Source organism: Petaurus breviceps, unplaced genomic scaffold, assembly GCF_028583685.1.
Source record: "Petaurus breviceps papuanus isolate PSGF00001 unplaced genomic scaffold, PetGlider_PUasm1.0 208, whole genome shotgun sequence".
NCBI lineage: Eukaryota > Metazoa > Chordata > Mammalia > Diprotodontia > Petauridae > Petaurus > Petaurus breviceps.
The window spans coordinates 13,058,489-13,079,810 of record NW_027185852.1 but is presented as its reverse complement, the minus strand read 5'-3'; the positions used below and the strand labels follow the sequence as shown (position 1 = coordinate 13,079,810).

General features: G+C 44.1%; 1 protein-coding gene across 6 annotated transcripts in view; it reads right to left on the bottom strand.

The window, feature by feature from the left end:
* The window catches only part of LOC138165277 (dedicator of cytokinesis protein 7-like), a 327,550-nt gene that overhangs the window by 95,257 nt on the left and 210,971 nt on the right, over positions 1 to 21,322 (bottom strand). For all 6 annotated transcript variants that reach the window (XR_011169325.1, XM_069093434.1, XM_069093430.1 and 3 more), the window contains exons 10-15: positions 20,820 to 20,969; positions 16,120 to 16,200; positions 12,861 to 13,026; positions 12,016 to 12,158; positions 11,633 to 11,726; positions 10,646 to 10,808 (exon numbers count right to left, since the gene is read on the bottom strand). Coding sequence is in view for 5 of the 6 variants with exons in the window: in XM_069093434.1 (XP_068949535.1) it covers positions 10,646 to 10,808; positions 11,633 to 11,726; positions 12,016 to 12,158; positions 12,861 to 13,026; positions 16,120 to 16,200; positions 20,820 to 20,969 (797 nt within the window). In the remaining variant the exon portion in view is untranslated. The remainder of the gene's footprint in view (positions 1 to 10,645; positions 10,809 to 11,632; positions 11,727 to 12,015; positions 12,159 to 12,860; positions 13,027 to 16,119; positions 16,201 to 20,819; positions 20,970 to 21,322) is intronic.

The following is a 21,322-nucleotide window of genomic DNA, read 5'->3' as shown; positions in this document are numbered from 1 at the left end:
ATATTGACTTTTATATTTTATATCGCTGTACCTTATTAACAAGTCTTTTGTGTTTTATAGGAGTGTATTACTTTTACAGCATTCTGGCACTGGCACCTGTAAAAATACTTTACAAATTATCTTGTCAGGATATAACAAAAGGATAAATATCAGTGCTACACCACAGAGAAGTGCAATGGGGATCTCAGTCCCCCAAAATGGGTAAAAGAAATGATGCCATTGGAAATTTCCAGTTAAAAAAGAACAATTAAAATTCTGAGAAAGAAGTGAGTAAATGACTTTGAACGGAAGCAGTAACCCTGGCAGGCCTGTCTGTATACTTTGCAATTCAATAAATAAAATGTCTATGTCTAAAATGACCATAAAATGTCTCAAGAATCTCTCTGGAACACTGAATGGGTGCCCTTCACTAATGGGGTGGGCCTCACAATTACTCACCTCCACTCACGAAGCCTTCTTGACTTCTGCTCCTTATGGGACACTTTAGCCCGAAGATAAGCAAGTCTAGGAACATGGGTCCTATAATGCCATGACTGGCAGCTGAAACCCTGAGGCCAGAGAGATCACTAAACTATAGGCAGGCATGGAGATGGGGCCAATCACTAGCCACTCTGCCGCAGCAGCAGCCACACAGCCCAATGTTCACCTGAATGCAATTTTAAGAGGGAACAGGGCTCTCATTGCATCAGCATCTAACCACAAGTCCAGGACTGCTTTAACAGATCCCACAAAAATAAAATCATTTTGCAACAAATGATTTTTTAAAAAATAAAGAAAAAGCCTTGTTTCCTAACTAAGTAATGATCTTCATACTGCCTTTTCAAAGTTCTAAATAACAGCAGGTTTGTAATTGATTTATTGACCGATTGATTTTTTTTGTTGATACTACAAATAACTGCCCCCAGAACAGATAAACAGCCAGCTAGGTGACATAGTTCAAATGTGGGGCCAGGCATCAGGAAGACCTGAATTCAAATCTAACCTCAGACACTGACTGTAGTGTCGTATCTCCACCTGCCTTTCAGACACCTCGAGCTAGATGCCCAGGAGACTTCTTAAACTCAATGTCCAAAACTGAATTCAGGACCTCTGCCCCTCACTTCTTCTGCCTCCTGCAGAGGCCCCTCAGGCTCACAATGCGGGAGGCATCCTGGCTTCCTGTAATAGTAATGGAATATAAAGATCCCCCTGTATTGGCTTGGTTCTTGGTGTTAAAACCCAGAGCTTGTTAATCCCACTTGTGGGATGGACTTGTTGACATGAAAAGAGAGGGCTGAACAGGGAGGAGCTGGTGACATAAATTTAGAGAGACACAAGACAAGAGAGAGGCAGAAGAACTTTTTGGAAGCAGCATCGTGGGAGGCAGAGAGAGAGACTGAGAGGATTGCTGAGGGCCACTTTGAATTGCCCAGGACTTTGAGACCTGCCACCCAGAGCTGCCAAGGACTGAGGAGACATGGCTGTTATGCTGGTACTTTGTCTGTTTTGATGTTGTTTTGCCAGATTTGTCCACTGGTGAAGGACAGTGCTGTTGTTGCAGAAGACTGGGAAACTTTCTGTTGGTTCAGAAGCCCCAAAGAAGGATTTTCTTGTTGTATGTTTACAGAAATCCTGGGAGAGGGTTTTGCTAATGTTTTCAGGAGTCCTAGGACTGTTCTGCAGACAGAGAATGAATTAATGAAGAGACTGGCAATGTATCTTGTGGCCTTGCTAAGCTTTGTCTCCCCAGGAACAAAGATTGCTGAGAACTTGCCTGGTGTCAAGATGAAGAAAAGACCTCCATTTGGGTATTAAGTGCTGTGCTTAAACTTGTTGTAACTCTGGGGTAGATTCAGTTGTGATCCAGGGGTGGGGAACTTTTGACCTTTTTGTGTTCTATGATTGAACAAATGAATGTACTTTACTTATGATTGGAAACTAATCTCCATTTGAGAACAGGGGTTTTGTGATGGACTAAATGAAGGTATAGCCTAGGGGTGGAGTAGTATTTAGAACAGGGACTTTGTAATTGATTAAATGAATGTAATGTCCTGGGGTGGGGTAGTATTTGGAGATTATTGAATCACACTTAGTAAATGCTGTATTTTGAATGATGTCATATTTTGATCTTCTCTGTTCTTAATTTTTCATTGAATAAAATAGAGAGCACCTATGCTGGTATTTTGAACCTTGGGAAGTTGCCTTTGCTTGGCATTACATTACATTACATTACACTTCCTCACCATCTCCTGCCCCCCCCCCCAGATCCAAGCCGTTGCCAAGGCTGGTGACTTCACATTCCTAACACCCCAAATCCTCCCCTTCTCCCCTCTGATGCTGCCCCCACCCAGATACAGACCCTCCTCATCTCGGGCCTGCATTGCTACCATCGCTGCTGGGGGGTCACCTGCCTCGAGGCTCTCCCCACTTAAATCCATCCTTCCTGCAGCCACCAAAGGGATCATCCTAAAGCACAGGCGAGACCATGTCACCCCCCCCACTCAATGAACTCCAGCGGTTCCCTGGGGCCTCCAGAATCAAACAGAAAAGGCTGGGTTTGGCATTCAGAGACCTTCCTAACCTGCCCCCTCCTTCCTTCCCAGGCTTCTTGCACCTCACCCTCCCACACATGGCCCCCCACAGTCCCCCCTGCCATGTGACCCCCCCCCTCCCGCCTCCCCCCCACGGGCCCCTCCCCCCTGCGAGGGGGCCTTGCTGCAGCCACCAAAGCCCCCCCCCCCCCCCCTCCACCCCGCCACCCCGCCCCCCCCCCCGTGGCCCCCCCACACATGGCCCCCTGACTATCCCACAAATAAGAGCCTCCGTCTCGTGGCTCCTCCACTCTAGTTACTGAGCTCGCCAGCTGAACCCACCTCCCCAACCCCTCCTCTAGTCTGCTTGCTGTCTGCCCCATTAGACATGCAATCCGCTGCTTCTTTTTGTACCCCCAGTGTGTGGCACATAGTAGGTGCTTAACAAATGATTATTACTTCATTAAGCCTGACCAAGTCACTTGCCCTCAGTCTGTGTTTCCTCACCTGTAAAAGGGAAATGATGAAAGCACTGACCTCCCAGGGCTGTGATGATGAAGTAACATTCTAAAGCACTGTGCAAACCCTAAAACGTCACATAAATCTTTTTATTATTATGTTGCAAACCACCTGCCCCTGAATTTGCTCTTAACGTTTCCTGCGTCTTGTTGTGACACTATAAAAAGTGGCGCATTCCTCTCATTCTATCCATTCTACTACGTTCAGCTCCAGCAGACCGCGCAGCGGCTCTGCTGGCTATAGTCAGAACGGCGTCTATCCCTGATAATCACTTATGAAGCTCCTGCTGGGTACCAGGGGCCACCCTCCACGGCCACCAATGAAGTCCCAAATGCCGGCTCTAGAGAGTTGGGGAGTTACTCTCTTGGGCCAGTCCTTGTCCTCTGACCTCCCTGCTGGTTACAGCACCAACCTGTGCTTCCGCCACACGGCTTCATCTCCCCACCGGTTTCCTGGCTGGCTCCTTTGCTGGCTCCGCTCACTTCCTCGGCTCCTGGAGAACCAGCTTCAGTCCTCATACTTCTGAGGCTTCTTTTCTTAGGAAACTCATCCTATTTTTTTTAATGCCTGTGTGTGTGAGTGTATGCATGTGTGTGCCTGTGCATGTGTAAGTGTGCATGTGTGTGCCTGTGTCTGTGTGTGCACGTGTGCATGTATGCCCACACAGTAAATAGTGATGGTTAAGGCAAACATGGGCCTCCCCATTCAGCAGCCTCTCATGATTCTACATGGACTGATTCTGTCTGTACAAAAGCTTTCAAGTTTTACAAAAAGAAAATTGTCTGAAACGACCTTCAACGGCCTTCTGTTCTCTTTAACACAAATGCTGTGCTGCCAGCATTCGGAGCTTCTGCTGGTGGATCACAGGGACCGTGCTGCCCCCAGGCTGTTTCTGCCCTTGGCTCTACTGACTGATGGGCAGCTGTGCTGGGCTCTTCCTGGCTCTTTGTATTTTAAAGCAGGACCAAGGAGTGTCAATGAGGCCTGCTGTACAGTACAGCCTGACGGCTAGAAGGGCTGGGCCCTCTCCATTGCTCCTGTCGTCACCACCTCTTTGAGATTCTAGGCTTTGTTTTTTTTTTATTCATGACTTTCAGGTAGTTCAATAATTCTTAAATTATCTCTTTTCAACCTATTTTCTGGGTCAGTTGTTTTTCCAATGAGATATTTCACACTTTCTCCTATTTTTTTTTTTTCATTCTTTTGATTTTGTTTTATTGTTTCTTACTGTTTCATGGAGTCGATCATTGGCTTCAGGGAGCTTTTGTCCCTCCTTTTCTATTTGGCCCATTCTGCTTTTCAAGGAGTTCTTTTCTTCAGTGAATTCCTGTACATCTTTTTGCTATGTGGTCAGTTCTGCTTTTGAGGGAGCTCTTCTTCTCAGTGAGTTTTTGTGCCTCTTTCCATTTGGCCAGTTCTGCTTTTCGAGGTGTTGTTTTCTTCAGTATTTTTTCATGCCTCCTTTCCCAAGGTCTTGCATCACCGAAGCCTCCCCTCCTGCTATGTGACCAGCTCATCTTTTCCCATCAACCAAAAAGCATTATGAAGCACCTACCATGTGCCAGGCAATGTAGCAAACACTAAGGATCCAAAAAAAGGTAAAAACAGTCCCTGCCCTCATGGAGTTCACACTCAACGGGGAAGAGAACACAGAAACATCTGTGTCCAGGTAATCTCAGAGGGAGCACAGCAGCGCTGGCAGGAGACAGGCCCCTACTCAAGGTCACAGGAAGTGTGGGGGGAGTGTAAGCCAGGTTTTCTGATGCTAAATCCCAGTCACTTCCTGGATGTCCTTTCTCCTCCTTCTGATTCCACTGTCTCCTCATCACAGTCACTTCCCTGCTCAGCAAGCTTCAGCAGCCTAGGTCAGGGTGAGCTCCTCTGTCCCATACTGAAAGCCCTGCCTCCCCAAGCTGGGTCCAAACTGCCTTTCTAATGCTTACTCTAGACCACATGCTTGTATGCTCATACCCCGGCCAAACTCTCTGTGCCTTTACTTACACTCTTCCTTATGGATGGGATCACCAGAGTTCCCAAATTTCTTCTCTGATACTTCCTACCAGGGTGCTAAGGGGCCTCAGACTAGCCACTTCTTTCTGAAATGTTATGAAATCTATTTTTCCTAAAGTGTTAATATCACATGGTTACTCTTGCCCATGGTTCTCATCACTTCCAACGTAGCAATTAGCTTTTATCCTCAGTGGTCAGAATTAAGTCCTCCACCTTCCAACCGATGAAAACTATCGAAAATGTAAGTCAAGAACATCTGATTCTCAGCGCCCAGAGGAATAAGGCTTCTATTCGTTGTCCTGATAGCTGACATCACCAATCACAAGTACCTCTTGGTGCTGAGTGTGTGGATTTAATTAAAAAACCATCAGTCCCATGCTCCCAATGGCCATGGGCTTTCTGGCAGAGCCCACCCCAGCATGAATTCAGTCCTCTCCTCAATCACTCCTAACTGCTCTCTACCACATGCCCCTATCCTGGAGATCACAGAGAGGAGATCATTCTACCATCCCCCAGATCAGACTTGTTTCACTGAACAAACCACACCTTTTCATTGCACACTCTGGTCCTGGATCCATCTCAACAAATCACAGTGAAATTGATGCCACCAAGTCTGCCCACTTTTCCAATCACCACACCTATCTCATGGACTGTTGCGCAGAGGAAAATGGGTTAGCACATATGAAGCTGCAAACCTTAAAACTTTATATAAATATCAGCTATTATTTTGTGATAGCTCCAACTACATTCTGTCCATTGTCTCTTCCTCTGTCTACTGTAACATATGCATGAAAAATTAGAGCTAATTGGTTCCAAATTTCACCCTATTTATTTTTTCCTATAAATTTCTGGGAATTTTCTTAGATGTCATTTTATCTGTGTTATAGCTGCTGTATTCCAGAGGACCCAGTTTTATTTTTCTTTATTTAATCTTTTTTTTTTCCTTTTGGAGGGCAATTGGGGTTAAGTAACTTGCCCAAGGTTACACTGCTAGTTTTTTTTTTGTGTGTGTGTGTGTGGGGGGGTGTTAAATGTCTGAGGCCGGAACCGAACTTGGGTCCTCCTGACTCTGGCGCCTGCGCTTTACTCACTGCACCAGCTAGACTCCCCACTCTTTATTTAATCTTAAAACTGCTCCATGTTGAAAAATTAATTCTCTCCTCTCTGTGGTTCATCAAAACTGTTCTTCTTGTAACATATCAGTAATCAGACACTCAACAATCAGATGAGAGCAAATCATGGTAAAATGGTTCGTTGGTTGTTGTCCTGTATTCTTGAGGAAGACCAAAATGGCATCACTGTGCTAAAGTGAGGTTTCAATGTGTCTGACGGTGGCTGATCTGACCAGTATGAGCTTGGAATGTTGTATCCCAGGTCAGGCACAAATAGTTTGTGTGAACATTTTGGGTGAATTCTCCAAATTCGCTCATCCTGCGTGACCTTTGAGTTGTCTCAATTCTGTTTTGCTCATAGAGCATAATAGCACCTTCTCTGATGTGGGCACACCATGCTGAGTGGTCCTGTGCCAGTGTCTCCTATGTCACACAACAGATCCCAAAGTCCTTGAGAGAGACCTTGAGAGTGTCCTTGTATCACTTCTTCTGACTGTGAATGCTTGCCCTGTATGAGTTCTCCATAAAACAGTCTTTTTGGCAAGCATACATTTTGCATTCAAACAAGGTGGCCAGTCCATGGGAGTTGCACTCTCTGAAGCAGAGTCTGAATGCTTGGCAGTTCAGTTCAAGTAAGGACCTCAGTGTCTGGTATCTTATCCTGCCAGGCGATCTTCAGAATCTTTCTATGACAATTCACATGGAAGTGATTCTGTTTCCTGGCATGGCACTGGTAGGCTGTCCAGGTTTCACAGGCTTACAACAATGAGGTCAGCTCAACAGCTCAGTTTGGTAGTCAGTCTAATGCCTCTTCTCTCCCACGCCTTCCTTCAGAGCCTCTCAAACACTGAGCTAGCTCTGGCAAAGACAGTAACCAGGAAGCACTTTTCCTGGAGGAGACCAATGTGTGGGTGAAATTTGCTTCTCTCAGACACTGCCACTCAGGTGCTGGAACAGAAGCCACAAGGGTAAGCAGTGGCTGGCGGAACCTCACTCCCTTTCCTCTTTAGGGAAAAATAGAACGCCAACACACAGAGAGGCCATGACAGCAGATGGAAAGTGCCATGGGAGCAGCAGCAAAGCAGCTGTGCCATCTCCTTTTGACGTCATTTCCACTGATAACACCACATCATTCTGAACCACCTGACAGGACTGTCTCGGCTGGGTCTGCGTAGCTATGGCTAGAACACCAATCAAAGGACTTGCCAGTTGTCTCCACTGGGCTGTTTCTAGGGCAATGGATGGGGGGAGGGCTGGGCTGAAAGCAGAGACAGGGGAAGGATGCTGACCCCCTGGGCTCTTATGCTCACCATCAATAGCCAGTGCTGAGATGCTGTTGTTAAGTGCTGGTAGTGGTAAGGAAAACAGGCCTTTTCTTCACAGGGAGTGCTCCCCTCTATGGCAGCCGTATGGCCGGGGCAGACCAGGTGGTCATGGGGGCCTGACCTGCCTGGCACATACCACATCCTGTCACTTCCACAGGGCGCCTGCCTGCTTTGCTTCTTTCTTCCCTGTCCCAAACCAATGGTGCCATTTCATTTGCTACCTTCAGATAATACCTTCTTCTCCCTTCTCTCTCCTCTCCTCCTGACATTTTCTGTATTTCCATACCAGATTATAAGCTCCTTAAGGGCAGACACTGACTTGCTTACTTGTATTTCTATTCCCAGCACCAAAAACAGTGCTTGGCACAGAGTAAGCTCTTAACAAATGTTTTTCCAGTTACTCATTAATTTATAATAAATCAGGCTATTGAGTCTTGATCATGGTCCCCTACATTCCAAAATTTAACCTGCTCCCTCTGGTCACATACTTTCCACTTACGTGGCACCTTCAGATATGTATTTCCAGTGAAACTTGAGGCAGACTTTAATAAAAATGTGTGACTGACATGTTCCTCATCACATAAAAGAATATGACTTATTTTGTGGAAAATGCAGCAGTAGGAAAAGGGCTACTAAGGAGAAGGAGCTTGACCTTACTCGACTACTTCCATTTTCCGAACTTTGTTCACTTCCTCGAGGACACCCTTCATCTACAAACTAATTAATCTCTTTCTGGAACAAAATAATGTATCCTCCTTGCTTCAACAGCTCTCTCTGGTAACATATTACTCACGTAGCATGATCATCTCCATAAAATATGAGACTTAATAACCTTCACGTCACATACCACAATTTATCAATGGTAAGGTTTGTTAACAGGTTATGAGCATTTTACAGGAGAATTTTTTTATAGGGCTGCACAAAATACAAAAAGGAATATGGTGAGGCACAATTTTAACCTGAAACCAATTTACGCTGATGAAAACTATTAAAGTCTATGGTATGGGCTCGTGTTCAATAAATGTTTAAAAGGAATATGCCTAATCTTATTGATGAGCATAGATGGGGCTGCTATTCTCTGGGAATAAACTGCTCACTCATGGGAAAAGAATGATCCCTTCTATGAGATTTTTAATGACCCTAAGAAAAAAATTTTGGTTCCACTATTACACTCACTATTTAATGCTTGAGATGGACTTTAGGTTCTGTAATTAGCAGGACAATTTAGAGGCAGTCATTGCTGAATAGAGTGGGACAGTTTAGATGACCTTTCAAGGCCTAGTCTCATGTTCAACTTCCATAAATCTATTCTTAAAGCCGAACAGTTTATTTGAAGAATTGTGTAGGCCTTTAATAATACAGGATAGGATGAAACATAATGGTAACTCAAGGTATTGATGTAACAAGTAAATTTACTCATGGTATGTATTCGCATCAAATATGTCAAACAAAGGAAAATAAAAATCAAAATGTTCCAACCATTTTGCCATACAGAACTTTCGAACTTGTCAATGAAGGCAGGGGAAAGGACCCCTGTGGACCGTTCATACATATTCTTGAGCCATCCCGTTTGGCTCACGTCCCATGGGAGTGGAAATGTTATTGATAACTGGCCACACTTGCCTTTCTGGCTGTCACTTCATGGCACATCACCAGTGCTGTTGGACTTTTTTAGCACTCTGAGTACCATAGTGACAGGACATGAATTGACAACCACAAAGGTAAATTGTGCCAATTATCAATAACATTTCCACTCCAATATAATGCAAAAAAGAAACCTTACTACAAATTCTGAATGTTATCTCTATTCCAATAAATGTTACTTACATATTTTAACATCTAATCTTAGCAAAAATGATACTTAGTCAAACAACTAGTTGTTTTTTAGTCAGTAACAAGAGAACAGAACTTCTGCACAGTAGACGAAATAAGCCATATGTTTTATACACTGTCAGTATGAAGTAAGACATATTACTTATTTAAAAGCCAACCTATTTCCCTTTGGACTCTTCTGTCTTCATTGGTAACAAGGGCTTGAAACTATTAATTTGAAAATTAATTGTTGACACTATTCTTAACATTTAAGGAAAATGTCAGTGTTTCTCAAGAGCATTTTAAAAATGTCTCAGCTTTTCCAATAATAAAACAAAGGTTGAGTGGAATCTTTGAAGACTTTTCACTGAAAAGCAAGTAGGTATCTTGACTCAGAGGTTGGTTGCCTTGTCCACTACACCACCTGCCCCAACATTTATAATTACTAACAACGGTAATAATGCATACTCATCCATGGAACACTGAAGCTGATGAAAACCATACTCAGAAATATGTGGCCTTTTTGAAAACTTAATCCACAACAGACACAATCTACTGATCTGCTAAACCAGTGCAGAACGCCAGGGGCAAACAGGCTGATGGGGGGTCTGTACCTCAGATGAGCAGGGTTTCAGGCTGAAACCTTAGATTAAGCATCTGTTGAGCTCAACTAAGAGACTCTCTGGGATGCAGTGAATTTTATCTGTAAAGGGGGACTAGAGGCTTTCTGTCCTTTCTAGCTCTAAAATTCTATGACTTAGACCAAGAGGTGATAAGAGAACTCATCAGGGGTTTCAGAGAAGAAACAAAAGACGAGGAAATGGTTAAAAAAAAAAAAGGCCCATGAGGAAAGGTTAAAATGTTGCTGTCATTTCACCTGGCAAAGGAAAATTTGCAGAATGACTGAATGGTCTTCCAACATATGAGATGTTATTATACAAAGGACAGAAAAACGCCATTTTACTCAATCTGGTAAAGACTGAACACAAGGAAATGAACGTAAACATGAAACAATATCTTTAGGTTAGATATTTGAAAGTATTTCTTGGCAAAGGACATTTTTAAAGACTGAAATGGATTAAAAAATAGATTCTGGAATTATCTTGGCAAAGGGCGTTTAAAAATTTCGTGTGTTGTTGGCCTCTCCATGTCACCTCTAGTATTAAGATTTCATGAAGGTGATTGCTTTCACTACTCCAGAGCTGGGTTAAGGGTTCTGGAGGGCCGGAAGGCTGGAGGAGGGGCAGCACTGTGAGTCCACATGCCTTTGGCTTCTCTGTCACACTAGGCTCCAGCTTTTGTCTTTCGGTAGCAAATTTTCAACGCCCCACCTTGAAGTCAGATGAAAAGCTCTTACCTGTAAGTAGTGTTCGGAACATACACGTCCCTGGCAGGAAATTCCAAAATTTCCCTAGTAGGTCTGACTCTACTGTCAGGGTAGAGTTTGACTTGCAGCAATTCGGGGGTTAGGCAGTAATGGGGGTTCTCAGGTGCAGGAGAAATGTCGATCTTCAGCTGGGCTGCACATTAAAAAAGGGTTATACTACAACAACTAAAAGAAAACAAAGTTTAGAGTCTTCATTTAAACTTGACTCTGATAGAGGAGTGACCCAAATGTGCACAGTGTTCCTTATCTGGAAACCTGGAGAACCTCCAAAAGGAGCCAAGTGAGTGACAGTCAAATTCTTCTCATTTCACACTCCTGCTTCACGACCCAAACCAAGCCAAAACTCAACGTGTCATTGAGAAACTCAACAACCATTTGTGAAGGGACTACTACTCGCAAAGAAGGTACTAACAGCTGGGGGGAAGGATCTACTCAGTCCCAAGAGCTCCGGAGGGAGACAGTCAGTGCTACAAATATGGGATAAGCCTCTCACACGGGCACCGGGCTCTGAGAGTGCTGCCCTCCACTGTCTAAGTAGATGAGCTAATGCTGACTTCGGAAGGAATAAGCAAAACTTTACTCTGAAACGGTGGACTCAAGTCAATACTATTTTTAATTATTATTATGTTCATAGCCTTTAATTATTATAAGAATTTACTAAAAAAATATTGCTTTTTCTTTTGTGGGGGAAAAAAATCTATTTTTAGACATGGCATGAAACTATCTCCCCATTTCAGCATGTAAATAATCAGTTTCCCAATGCCCTTGTGTTCAAGCCATATATTTTAAAAGTTTAATGAGGTGAAGGGGAGGAATTAGTCATATGGAACACCTAAGGACATAGGGCACATCTGTGAAATAAGGAGAAATGAATGAAGAAAATGGCAATTGGAATGTCTAGGAAACAGAACCAAGTGCTGATAACCCCCACTCTGCTCCTCCAAAATCAGCACCCACCTGTGATGGGCCTTAATCTCCGTAAAACAGAAGATGGTCTCCTCATATCAGCAAGAAACTTGTACAGATCCTCATCACTCAAGCGGTCTCCTTCCTGTTTCGAAAAAAGGAAGCACATGTTTTATTGGGAACATGCAATTAAGTGAAGAAAAATTCTGGTGTCCTACTGCCCCAATGGACTTGGTGAGATGGTTCCTAAGTCAACAAAAGGATGACTGTGAATTCACACCATTCCTTCCCTGCTTTTACTTTTCTCTCTCTCATCTTCTGTGAGCACTCCGTCACACCATACTCTGTCTAGCCTTTGTGAAGCCACAACTCAAGGGGGCTACAGGCACACACACTGTCACTCAAACTTCCTGTAGTGTGTGACCAAAAAGTACCTGCTTAAAAAAGTTTGTCACTGTGAGGGTTGCCGGTCGAAAGGTGGTAAGGCTACAAGCCTCGTCTCCACTTGTCGTCCTTTCTAGGGATCGTCTGCCAACAACACTGGAATTTCTCCTCTCAGACCACGATCCTTTGCGTTCTACCAAAGGAAGAAAACAGAATGTCCAGTGAATTAAAACCCTGTTTAAGCCATTAACTCTAAATACAGCAGTATTCTCAGGAGTGAGAAACCATGATTATGCCCCAGGAGCTGCCAAGAGGCAGGGTGACACATCAGAGATGACGGGGCTCAGATGTGAACAGGCCCCCTGAGCCTCCCCCAGTGTGTGAGCACAGGCAGGTCAGGGGACTCTGAGCAGCCTCAGCTTCTTCAGCTGGGAAATGGAGGCATGCGGCCCTACTCTGCAGGGTTAGAGAGAGGATCCAACCTTACAGAACTATGGAAATGGCACTTACTACTATGATTCCTACAAAGTAAGAGAAAGATGTGTGGTTGTTTTAACCTAGCCTCAAAGGCGTGCTATTAACCAGCCTAAGCTTTACTGTGCAAGATCTAGATATCGCTCCTATGGGGGGAGATGAAGTTCCTGGTTTGAAAGACACTCGGAATTAGCTAAACAGACGCACGATGATCTCCTCAGAACAGGAGGCACCCTCAGTCTTGACAGTGTGATCTGAAGTCAGAGCAGATGACTTGCTCCCACGCTGCCCAGAGGCCACACTGTTACTGAGGAATTACATTTACTGAGTGTCTGACTCCCATTCCAGGGACTAGAAAGGACAGGGGGACCATCAGCAGCAGGAGTTGGACGGCTGGGCAGCATCTGGGCCCCTACCATACCTCCAGCACTGATTTCTACGTCAGTGGAATCTCTTTCCAAACTCCCGGCACTGCTGACAATGTTCATCAGGTGGATTGCTGTCCAAGCAAAAGGCATGCGGTACTTCCCGAGTCTTTGACAAAACTGGTCTGCCTGGCTCCTCAGCTTCTCCAGCTTTTCTTTGTTCTGAGAAAACAAGCAGAGAAAGGAGGCCACATGTTCTGTTACTGTGCTGGAAGTCCATAAGCGACCACTTCAGGTACTGTGCAGCCGGCACAGAATCCCCAGAACTGGCCGCAGCTCACTGTGCACGGGGGCCATGCAGATGCATTCGACAACCTCACACTCTGCAGAAAGATGGGCACACGGGTACAAATACTGCAGATCTCCCTGCCAAGGAAGGGATACCACTTCTAACGGTATCAGCTATTCATTCACCGATTCAATAAACCTTTACGAAGCATGTTGTGCACAAGTACGAGATACACTACAGGGATGCCAAGAGGAACAAAGTTCAGCCCCTCGTCCTCAGGGAGATGATAATCCAGCACATGCAAGAGATGGCATGAGGGAGAAATGGAAACTTGGTCAGACAAGCTTCCAAAACCAAAACTGCTTTTCCCCTTGCAAAAGCCTGGGGGCAAAAGGATTTTGGACGCATCTGATTTACAGCTACCTGTGTCACAAGGCTAAGTAATCTCGCAGCCAGACAAGTATACAAGTAGCTCCGGAGGTTAGATATTTACTACAGTTCCAAATAATTCAGAGCTGAACTATGAGACTTCGTCTAGTATTTCTCCAAATGCTAGACCAGCTGGCAAGGCTGGCTCAACGGTTTATCTCTTCGTTTTGGGGCTTTGGGGGTTTTTTGTTTGTTTTTGCTAAAAGACCATTTTTACTAGTCATCTCTTCCACATCAGTGAAGTCAGAGGAGCCGCGCCCACACAATCTGGAAAATCCACGTAAAATTTTTGGCCCTCTCTTCATACCAGAGAAGCAGTCAGCATTTTTTTCTTTTTCTATTATGAGGCCAATTTATTGTAAAATCTGGGTTAAGTATTTGTTCATAGGCTATATGTAGGTCAAAAATACTCTTTTGCAAGGAAATTTCAAAAATATGAAATAAGAAAATGTTTTTTAAAGTGAAACAAATTTGAGAATGATATAGAACATACAGCATCTATAAAAAAAGACACTTTAAAAAATGACTATTGAGTAGCTTGTGTGGTGCACCTAAAATGTCCTTATCACCCTCAGATCAAGAGGCTGGAGAAGAGACGCTGTGTCAGGTGGCACGTAGACAACTTCAAGGCCTTCACCATAGAATTCATAGGGTCCTGGGTGGCCGGGGCACTGTCCAGAGGCAATGACACCTTACAGGGAAACCCCTGGCTAGCAAGGTCTTTCCTAACCTCGAACACACAATACTGATGGAACCAGTCAAGGAAAAGTCTATGGCTTCCTCCTCAACATCCCAAAGACAGGCACCTAGTAGCTGTGCTTAGCTTTCCAAGCTCGAGATCTGGCAGCGTCATGTATCAGGGCTGTCTTTATCATGACCCCTATGACACTAGCACACAGGAGCAGGGCCACCCCCCATCACGGCTCGGGAGCCGGGGCTTGCTCTTCTCCTTGGTGGATGCATTTTCAAATATGGGGCAGTTTCATCAGTGCTGAGGATCCTTCTTTTCCAACAGACTCTTCAGGGTTTCGGCAAACTCCCTAGATGCCTCTTGAGCAGCACATGGCCTCTCCTATCACTTTTAGATTGTGCAGGCTAAACCTTTTCTAAAAAATTTCTGAACCAGCCTTTGCATGCCTGAAAATCTGTAAAGTTAGACCCCGACCTTCATTTTCCTTTAGGAAATCATGTATGCACTTAGCCTTTTCTCCTATGATGCCAGTGTCTGCAGGATGTCTTTTTTTTTTCCTTTTTGGAGGGCAACTGGGATTAAGTGATCTGACCAAAGTCACACAGCTAGCAATTGTGTCAAGTGTCTGAGGCCGGATTTGAACTCAGGACCTCCTGACTCCAGGTCTGATCCTCTATTCACTGTGTACCTAGCTCCCCCTGAGGATGCCTTTTTTATAATCACCTTGCACCCAATAGAAGGCTGCACTTTCTGCGCAGGAGAGATGTGGTTTATGCTATAAAGTAGCTGGTGTAGCTGTAGCAAAAGTTTCTAGGATTTCCTCCTCTTTATTCTTGATATGCCTAAGGTCATCCATAATGGTGTCCAACCAAAGCAGCCATTTTGCTGAATGAAGCTCATCTAACAATTCTGCTTTTTCCTTCAAGCTCCTCCCTTTTCTCTGTTTCTTGGGAAGCCTTTCTGAACCACAAGGAACACTATTCTTGGGACTCATGATTTTAATAGAACTTATGGAGTTTACACAACACAAAACACAAGAAACCTGAGCTGCAGAGATCACTGTGAGAAATCACAGGAGACTGGGCCAGAAGCACGCTTGGCATCTCTGAACCACAGTTCTTTTACTGCAAATTTAATCTTAAGAAAAAAGATTGTGTAGCTGTTCATTTATATCATTAAAGAGTAAAATACATAGTCAGGTAAAATTCTACGTAACAATACCATACATTTAATGCATCACAGGCACTAAACTTTCAAAGCTATCTCCACATTTCTAGCCTTTGTGTTGCATCCTCTGGCTTTCATGTTCTTTTCACAAATTCTAACTTTTTACTTATTTTAACTTTTAAAAAAATGTTGATATTATGCAATAGTGTGTGTATGTATGTGGAGTGTGTGCGTGGTGTGTGTGTGGTATGTGTATGTGTGGTATGGTTTATATGTGTGGTGGGGTGTGTGTGTGGGGAGGGGTGTGTGTACAGCATTTTTGAGTTTCTGAACTTTTTTCTGCATCATCTGCTGGCCTTTGTGCATCAACTGCAGGTTCGACAAACCCATGAAAGATCAAAACCGTGATGGAGAAAGTCATGATGTGGAGAGGGCCTAAGCTGAGAACACAGAATGGAAGAGATAAGGATGCCTTGGGAGGTCCTGAGGTCCCCGTTAAACACGGAGGACTGAGGGATCACCTGTCAGCGTCGGAGCAACTAGGGTTCAAGACCAGGGTGAGAATGTGATGATTTCTGTGGTTCCTGCCAACTCAAGATCTATGCACCCATGGATCAACTGAGCTTTACAAAAGCAAGGAGGCCAGTCTGAATTTCTACTAAAAAAGAAAGCTCACTAAAATTTTAAATTGGCATGCTATTTCCTTAGACAGAACTGAAGAGAGAATGGGAGTGATCACCTTGGTGGCATCCGCTTCTTTGAAGATCATATATGGTTCTGCACACTCTCCAATGTCCCCCTGCTGCAGAACTTTTTCCAGCTGAGAAAAGAAAAAGAGGATGCCAGATTACATTTACAACTAAATCAACAATTTAACAATGCCACAAAAAAAAAAAAACCCCACACAGTTCTACCACAATGCAAAAGGAAAGAACAATGACAAAAAGTAGCTGAATACTCTGCAATCATCCCGGCTGAGGCTGGCCCTGGAGAAGAGGGGAAAAAGGCATCTCCTCCTTCTTCCAGCACAGTGTGCGGAGGAAAGTGGGTGAAGGAATATTTCATGACATCAGATGGATGAACAAGAATTGCTTTTTTACTCTTTTTAAATCATTTTTATAAAAGATGGTTCACCAGGCAGAGAAGGGCAGTTAGCAGTGACAAATTCAGAAACAAATGTGACATAAAACAAAATTCTGAAAAAAATTTAACTCTAGAGGCAGCTAGGTGGTGCAGTGAATAGAGCACCGGCCCTGGAGTCAGGAGGATCTGAGTTCAAATCCGGCCTCAGACACTTAACATAAAACTAGCCGTGTGACCTTGGGCAAGTCACATAACCCTAACTGCCCTCCAAAAAAAAGCAAAAAAGAAAATTTAAGTCTATAACCACCTAAAGACAGACTTCTTCACCTTTACTGGATGGGGATCCTTTTGGCAGTCTGATGAAGCGAAAAGATTTTATTTGTTCTTTTTCTACATTTTTAGTTGTATGCCTACTTCACTGATCTGTTTCTCTGTTTTACTGATGTAAAGCAACCAGAGATATTAATTTCCCCCTAAGTACCATTTTTGCTATATTCCCCACATTTGGGTGTATTGTCCCATTGTTGTCATTTTCTCTAATGAAATTATCAATTGTTCTTGTGATTTGTTCTTTGACTCACTTATTTTTTAGGACTAGAATATTTAATTTTCAATTAATTTTGATTTCTCTTTCCATTGTCCATTATGGAATGCAAATTTTATTGAATTTTTATCTTAAAATGATGTATTTACTATTTCTGTTTTATGCATTTGGTTTAAGGTTTTTACAGCCTAATACATGGTCAGTTTTTGTGGAAGTGCCACATATGGCTGAGAAGGCAATATATTCTTTTCTGTTCCCACTTATTTTTCTCCAGAGATCTATCTAACTTTTCCAGAATTTTATTCACCTCCTTAACTTCTTTCTGGTTAATTTTTTGGTTAGATTTACCTAGTTCTGAGATGAGAGGGGAAAGTTGAGGTCTCCCACTAATACAGTTTTATTATCTATAAACTGAAACTCATTTAACTTCAAAAATTCAGATGTTATACCATTATATGCGCATATGTTCAGTATTGATATTTCATTGTCTGTGGTAACTTTCAGCAAGATACAGTTTCCTTCTTTATCTTTTTAAATTAGATCTGTTTTTGCTTTTGCTCTGTCTGAGATCACGATGCGGTCCCTGCTTTCTTTGTGTCAGCTGAAGCAAAGCAGATTCTGCTGCGGCCACTTAACTTTACCCTGTGTATATCCCTCTGCTTCAGTGAGTTTCTTGTAAGCAACATATTGCAGGATTCTGGGTTTTAATCCACTTCCATTTGATGGGTGAGCTCGTTCCATTCACATTGACAGTTATGATAACTAACTGTGTATTCCTCTCCGTGCTATATTTTGCTTGTTTATCCCCTCCCTTCCCTCCTCACAAATGTTTTGTGTGATTACCACCTTCCCCCATATGCCCTCCCTTTTATCAGTGCCCCCTTCTACTATCCCTGTCCCTTTTTACTTCCTTATGGGGTAAGATAGACTTCTATGTCCAACTAAGTATATATGTTATTCCCTCTGTTAGCCAATTTTGATAACAGTGAGGTTTAAGATTTGCCCTCCCCCACCCCCATCTTCCCTTTCATTATAATAACTCTTTCATGCCTCTTTTGTGTGGGATAATTTACCCCATTCAATCTCCCCGCTCCTTCTTCCAATGCAATTTTCTTTCTCACCCCTTCATTTCTTGAGGTATCATCCCATTGAAGTAATCCTATATCCACACTTTGTTTACATATACTACATCTAATTGTTCTTCTAGTGATAAAGTTAAGAGTTACAAATATTATCTTGCCATACAGAAATATAAACAGTTTACTGAATTTCTTACATTTTCTCTTTCTTGTTCCATTTTTTACCTTTTTATGCTTCTTGAGTCTTGTATTTGAAGGTCAATTTTTTATTCAGATCTGCTCTTTCAATTAGACATGCTTTTTCCCTGAAAGATTATATTCAAATTTTCTGAATAAGTGATTCCTGGTTGTAATCTTTTGCCTGCTGGTATATCATATTCCAAGCCCTCAGTTCTTTAAAATGGAAACCTCCAAATCCTGTGTAATCCTGATCGTATCTCCATGATATTTGAATTGTTTCTTCTTGACTGCTTGCAATACTTTCTCCTTGATATGTGAGCTCCGGAATTTGGCTATAATGTTCCTGGTAGTTTTCATTTTGGGATCTCTCTCAGGTGGTGATTGGTGGATTTTCTCCATTTCTATTTTGCCCTTTGGTATTAATATATAAGGGCAGTATTCTTTGATAATTTCTTGAAAGATGTGGTCCAAGACTTTTTTCCTTTCGTGGCTTTCAGGCAACCAATAATTGTTATATTATCTCTCCTGGATCTATTTTCTAGGTTAGTAGCTCTTCCAACTATAAATTTCACATTTTCTTCTATTTTTTTACTGTTTTGATTTTATCATATCTTGATGTCTCATAAAATAATTAATTTCCACTTGTTCTGTGCTGGGGCTCTGGGTCTTACTGCTGGCTTTCCCTGGGCTTTCAGGGCTTAGATGCTTGCTATTTCTGGAGGCTAGGTTTCTGGCTTGTACTAGGTTGGGGGGAAGGGTGATGCCTCCCTGTTGCCCTCCCCCGGGTGTGGGGTTTAGCTGCTGGTCTGCCCCAGGGGTGGGCCCTGCTGCTGGGCTGCTATGGAAACAAGGCCCCTCTGCTGGTAAGCCCCAGGGGCGAGGTCTCCTTGTTGGTCAGCCCAGGGTGGGGCTTCACTGTTGGTGAGCAAGGGGTCAAAGCCTCACCAGGGACTTGTCCTGGGGGTGGGATCACTGGGGTGGGCCCTAGCTGGGATGCACACACTGCCTGGGGGCTGCTGGTCTGCAGGAGGGTGGGGGCCTTGCTGGTACATTGCCCCAGGCTTGGAGCCTTGTTGCAGGCCCCCAGCTGTGAGGATGGCTGGGTCTTAGACTTCACTACCCTCCCACCCTAGGGAGACAGACCTTCCTGCCCGGCTGTGAAGCTGCTTTCCTGCTCCCAGATCAATTCTGAGGCAGCTTTCTAGTCTGCAGGGGAGCCTGGGAGGGCTTCAGAGGGTTCCTTCCTCATCTACCATCCTGGCATCGGAAGTGTGTGTAGTGGTATCGTTTTTAATAAAGAGTCAGGGGAGGATTTTGATAACAATTAATGCCAACTTCTCTTTATTGATGCCAAAAGGCTCACGGGTTTGGTGGTGGGGAAGGAACCCTGGCTCTGGCTCCTCCTGCCTGGGGATGGGGGTCCTGCAGCTGGCTGGGCTCCAGCTCCATGGTCAGTCCCACCAGCGGTCTGGACCCGAGGCTTCTGTGGGCCTCTCCCCTCATGCCCATGCCCCTCCTGTGCTCCAGGGATGAGGACTGAGAAAAGCCCATTAAGAACTGAGGGATGGGGGTGGCTAGGTGGCACAGTACATAGAGCACTGGCCCTGGAGTCAGGAGGACCCGAGTTCAAATCTGACCTCAGACACTTAGCACTTACTAGCCGTGTGACCTTGGGCAAGTCACTTAACCCCAATTGCCCTGCCCTCCCCATCCAAAAATAAAGATCTAAGGGATGGTTTTGGGGAATGTGAAAGCAGGACTTGGGATGGTTTGGAGGAGAGTGCGAGGAGAGGGAGCTGAGGCTGCACAGGCAGGAGGAAGCTTTGAGGACACTGGCCACCAAGAGGAAAAGGGTCAGAGGAGAGCTCTTGGCAATGGCCGCGGTGAGGCCCTCCGCTGTCAGTGGTGTCCACCCCTGCAGGCTCAGCGCAGGCGGGGCCCCCACATACACCGCAGCCACTTTCAGGGGACTTTCTATATTTTGCATTCACTTTTTCATGTCCATGTTTTTTCCTCCCAGAGTAGAAACACCCTGAAGGCAAGGCCTATTCCAGGCTTGTCCTGTGGGCAAAGGCTTGCCCTGTGATGCAGGATACAAAGTGCAGAGCCTGCAGTCGGGAGGCCCTGAGTTCAAATCTGCCCCAACACTGACTAGCTGTGTGACCCTGGGTAAGCCACTTAACCTCCATTTGACTGTTTCCTCACCTGTGTAAAGGAGATAATAACAGCCTCACCTCCCAGGGACATTGGGAGGACGGAATGAAAGAATCATGGTGAAGCCCTCAACACAAGGGCTGGCGCTTAGTAGGTGCCATACAAATGCCCACCGCCATGACAGTCACCAAATGTGAGCATGACAATGGCCTTACTGAACAAAGCTTACGGAATTTACAGACCTGTCCTCGCAGAACCCCGAGTCTGGGGAGAGACCAGACACAGAGAGGAATGCAAAGGGCTTCAGAATACGGTTTTGGTCTTTAAGGAATTTAAAATATCTCCTGGGAGACAAGGCTAGAGAAGGAGGATGCACACAGAGAAAAGTTTTATTCTTACCTTTATTACAAGAAACACGTCTTGGGAGGGATAAGTGATAGAAAAGATGGCGGATCTCGCCAAGGTGGTGATGGCAGCAGGGGGCACGTGGGGGCGCAACATGCCTTTCATCTGTTCAGAATTAAGGTCAAAGTAAAAGTTCTCCGAAATCTGAAAGAGAGGGGGTTTTTGTTTTTTAAATGCAGCTAAAATTCATTTTATTTAGGCATAAATTTAAATAAAGCTACATGTACTCAGTCAAAAAGATTACAGAAGCCACTTCAAAAGTGTCTGTAAACATTATTTATGAAACACAGACCAAAAAAGCTGACTGTATATGAAAGTAAACTATGACAAGAAAAAAAAAATCTTCTACTACTAATAAAGGCTACTATTGTATTCTCAAGAATCTTGATCCAAATTTGTTTGGCAGACATATTTCTCAATGTGACAAATCAGGGAAGTGTGTTTCAGAATAAATGCTCCCAAACTGTGTGGCTGGTTTTTGCTAGAAGCCCCGGTCA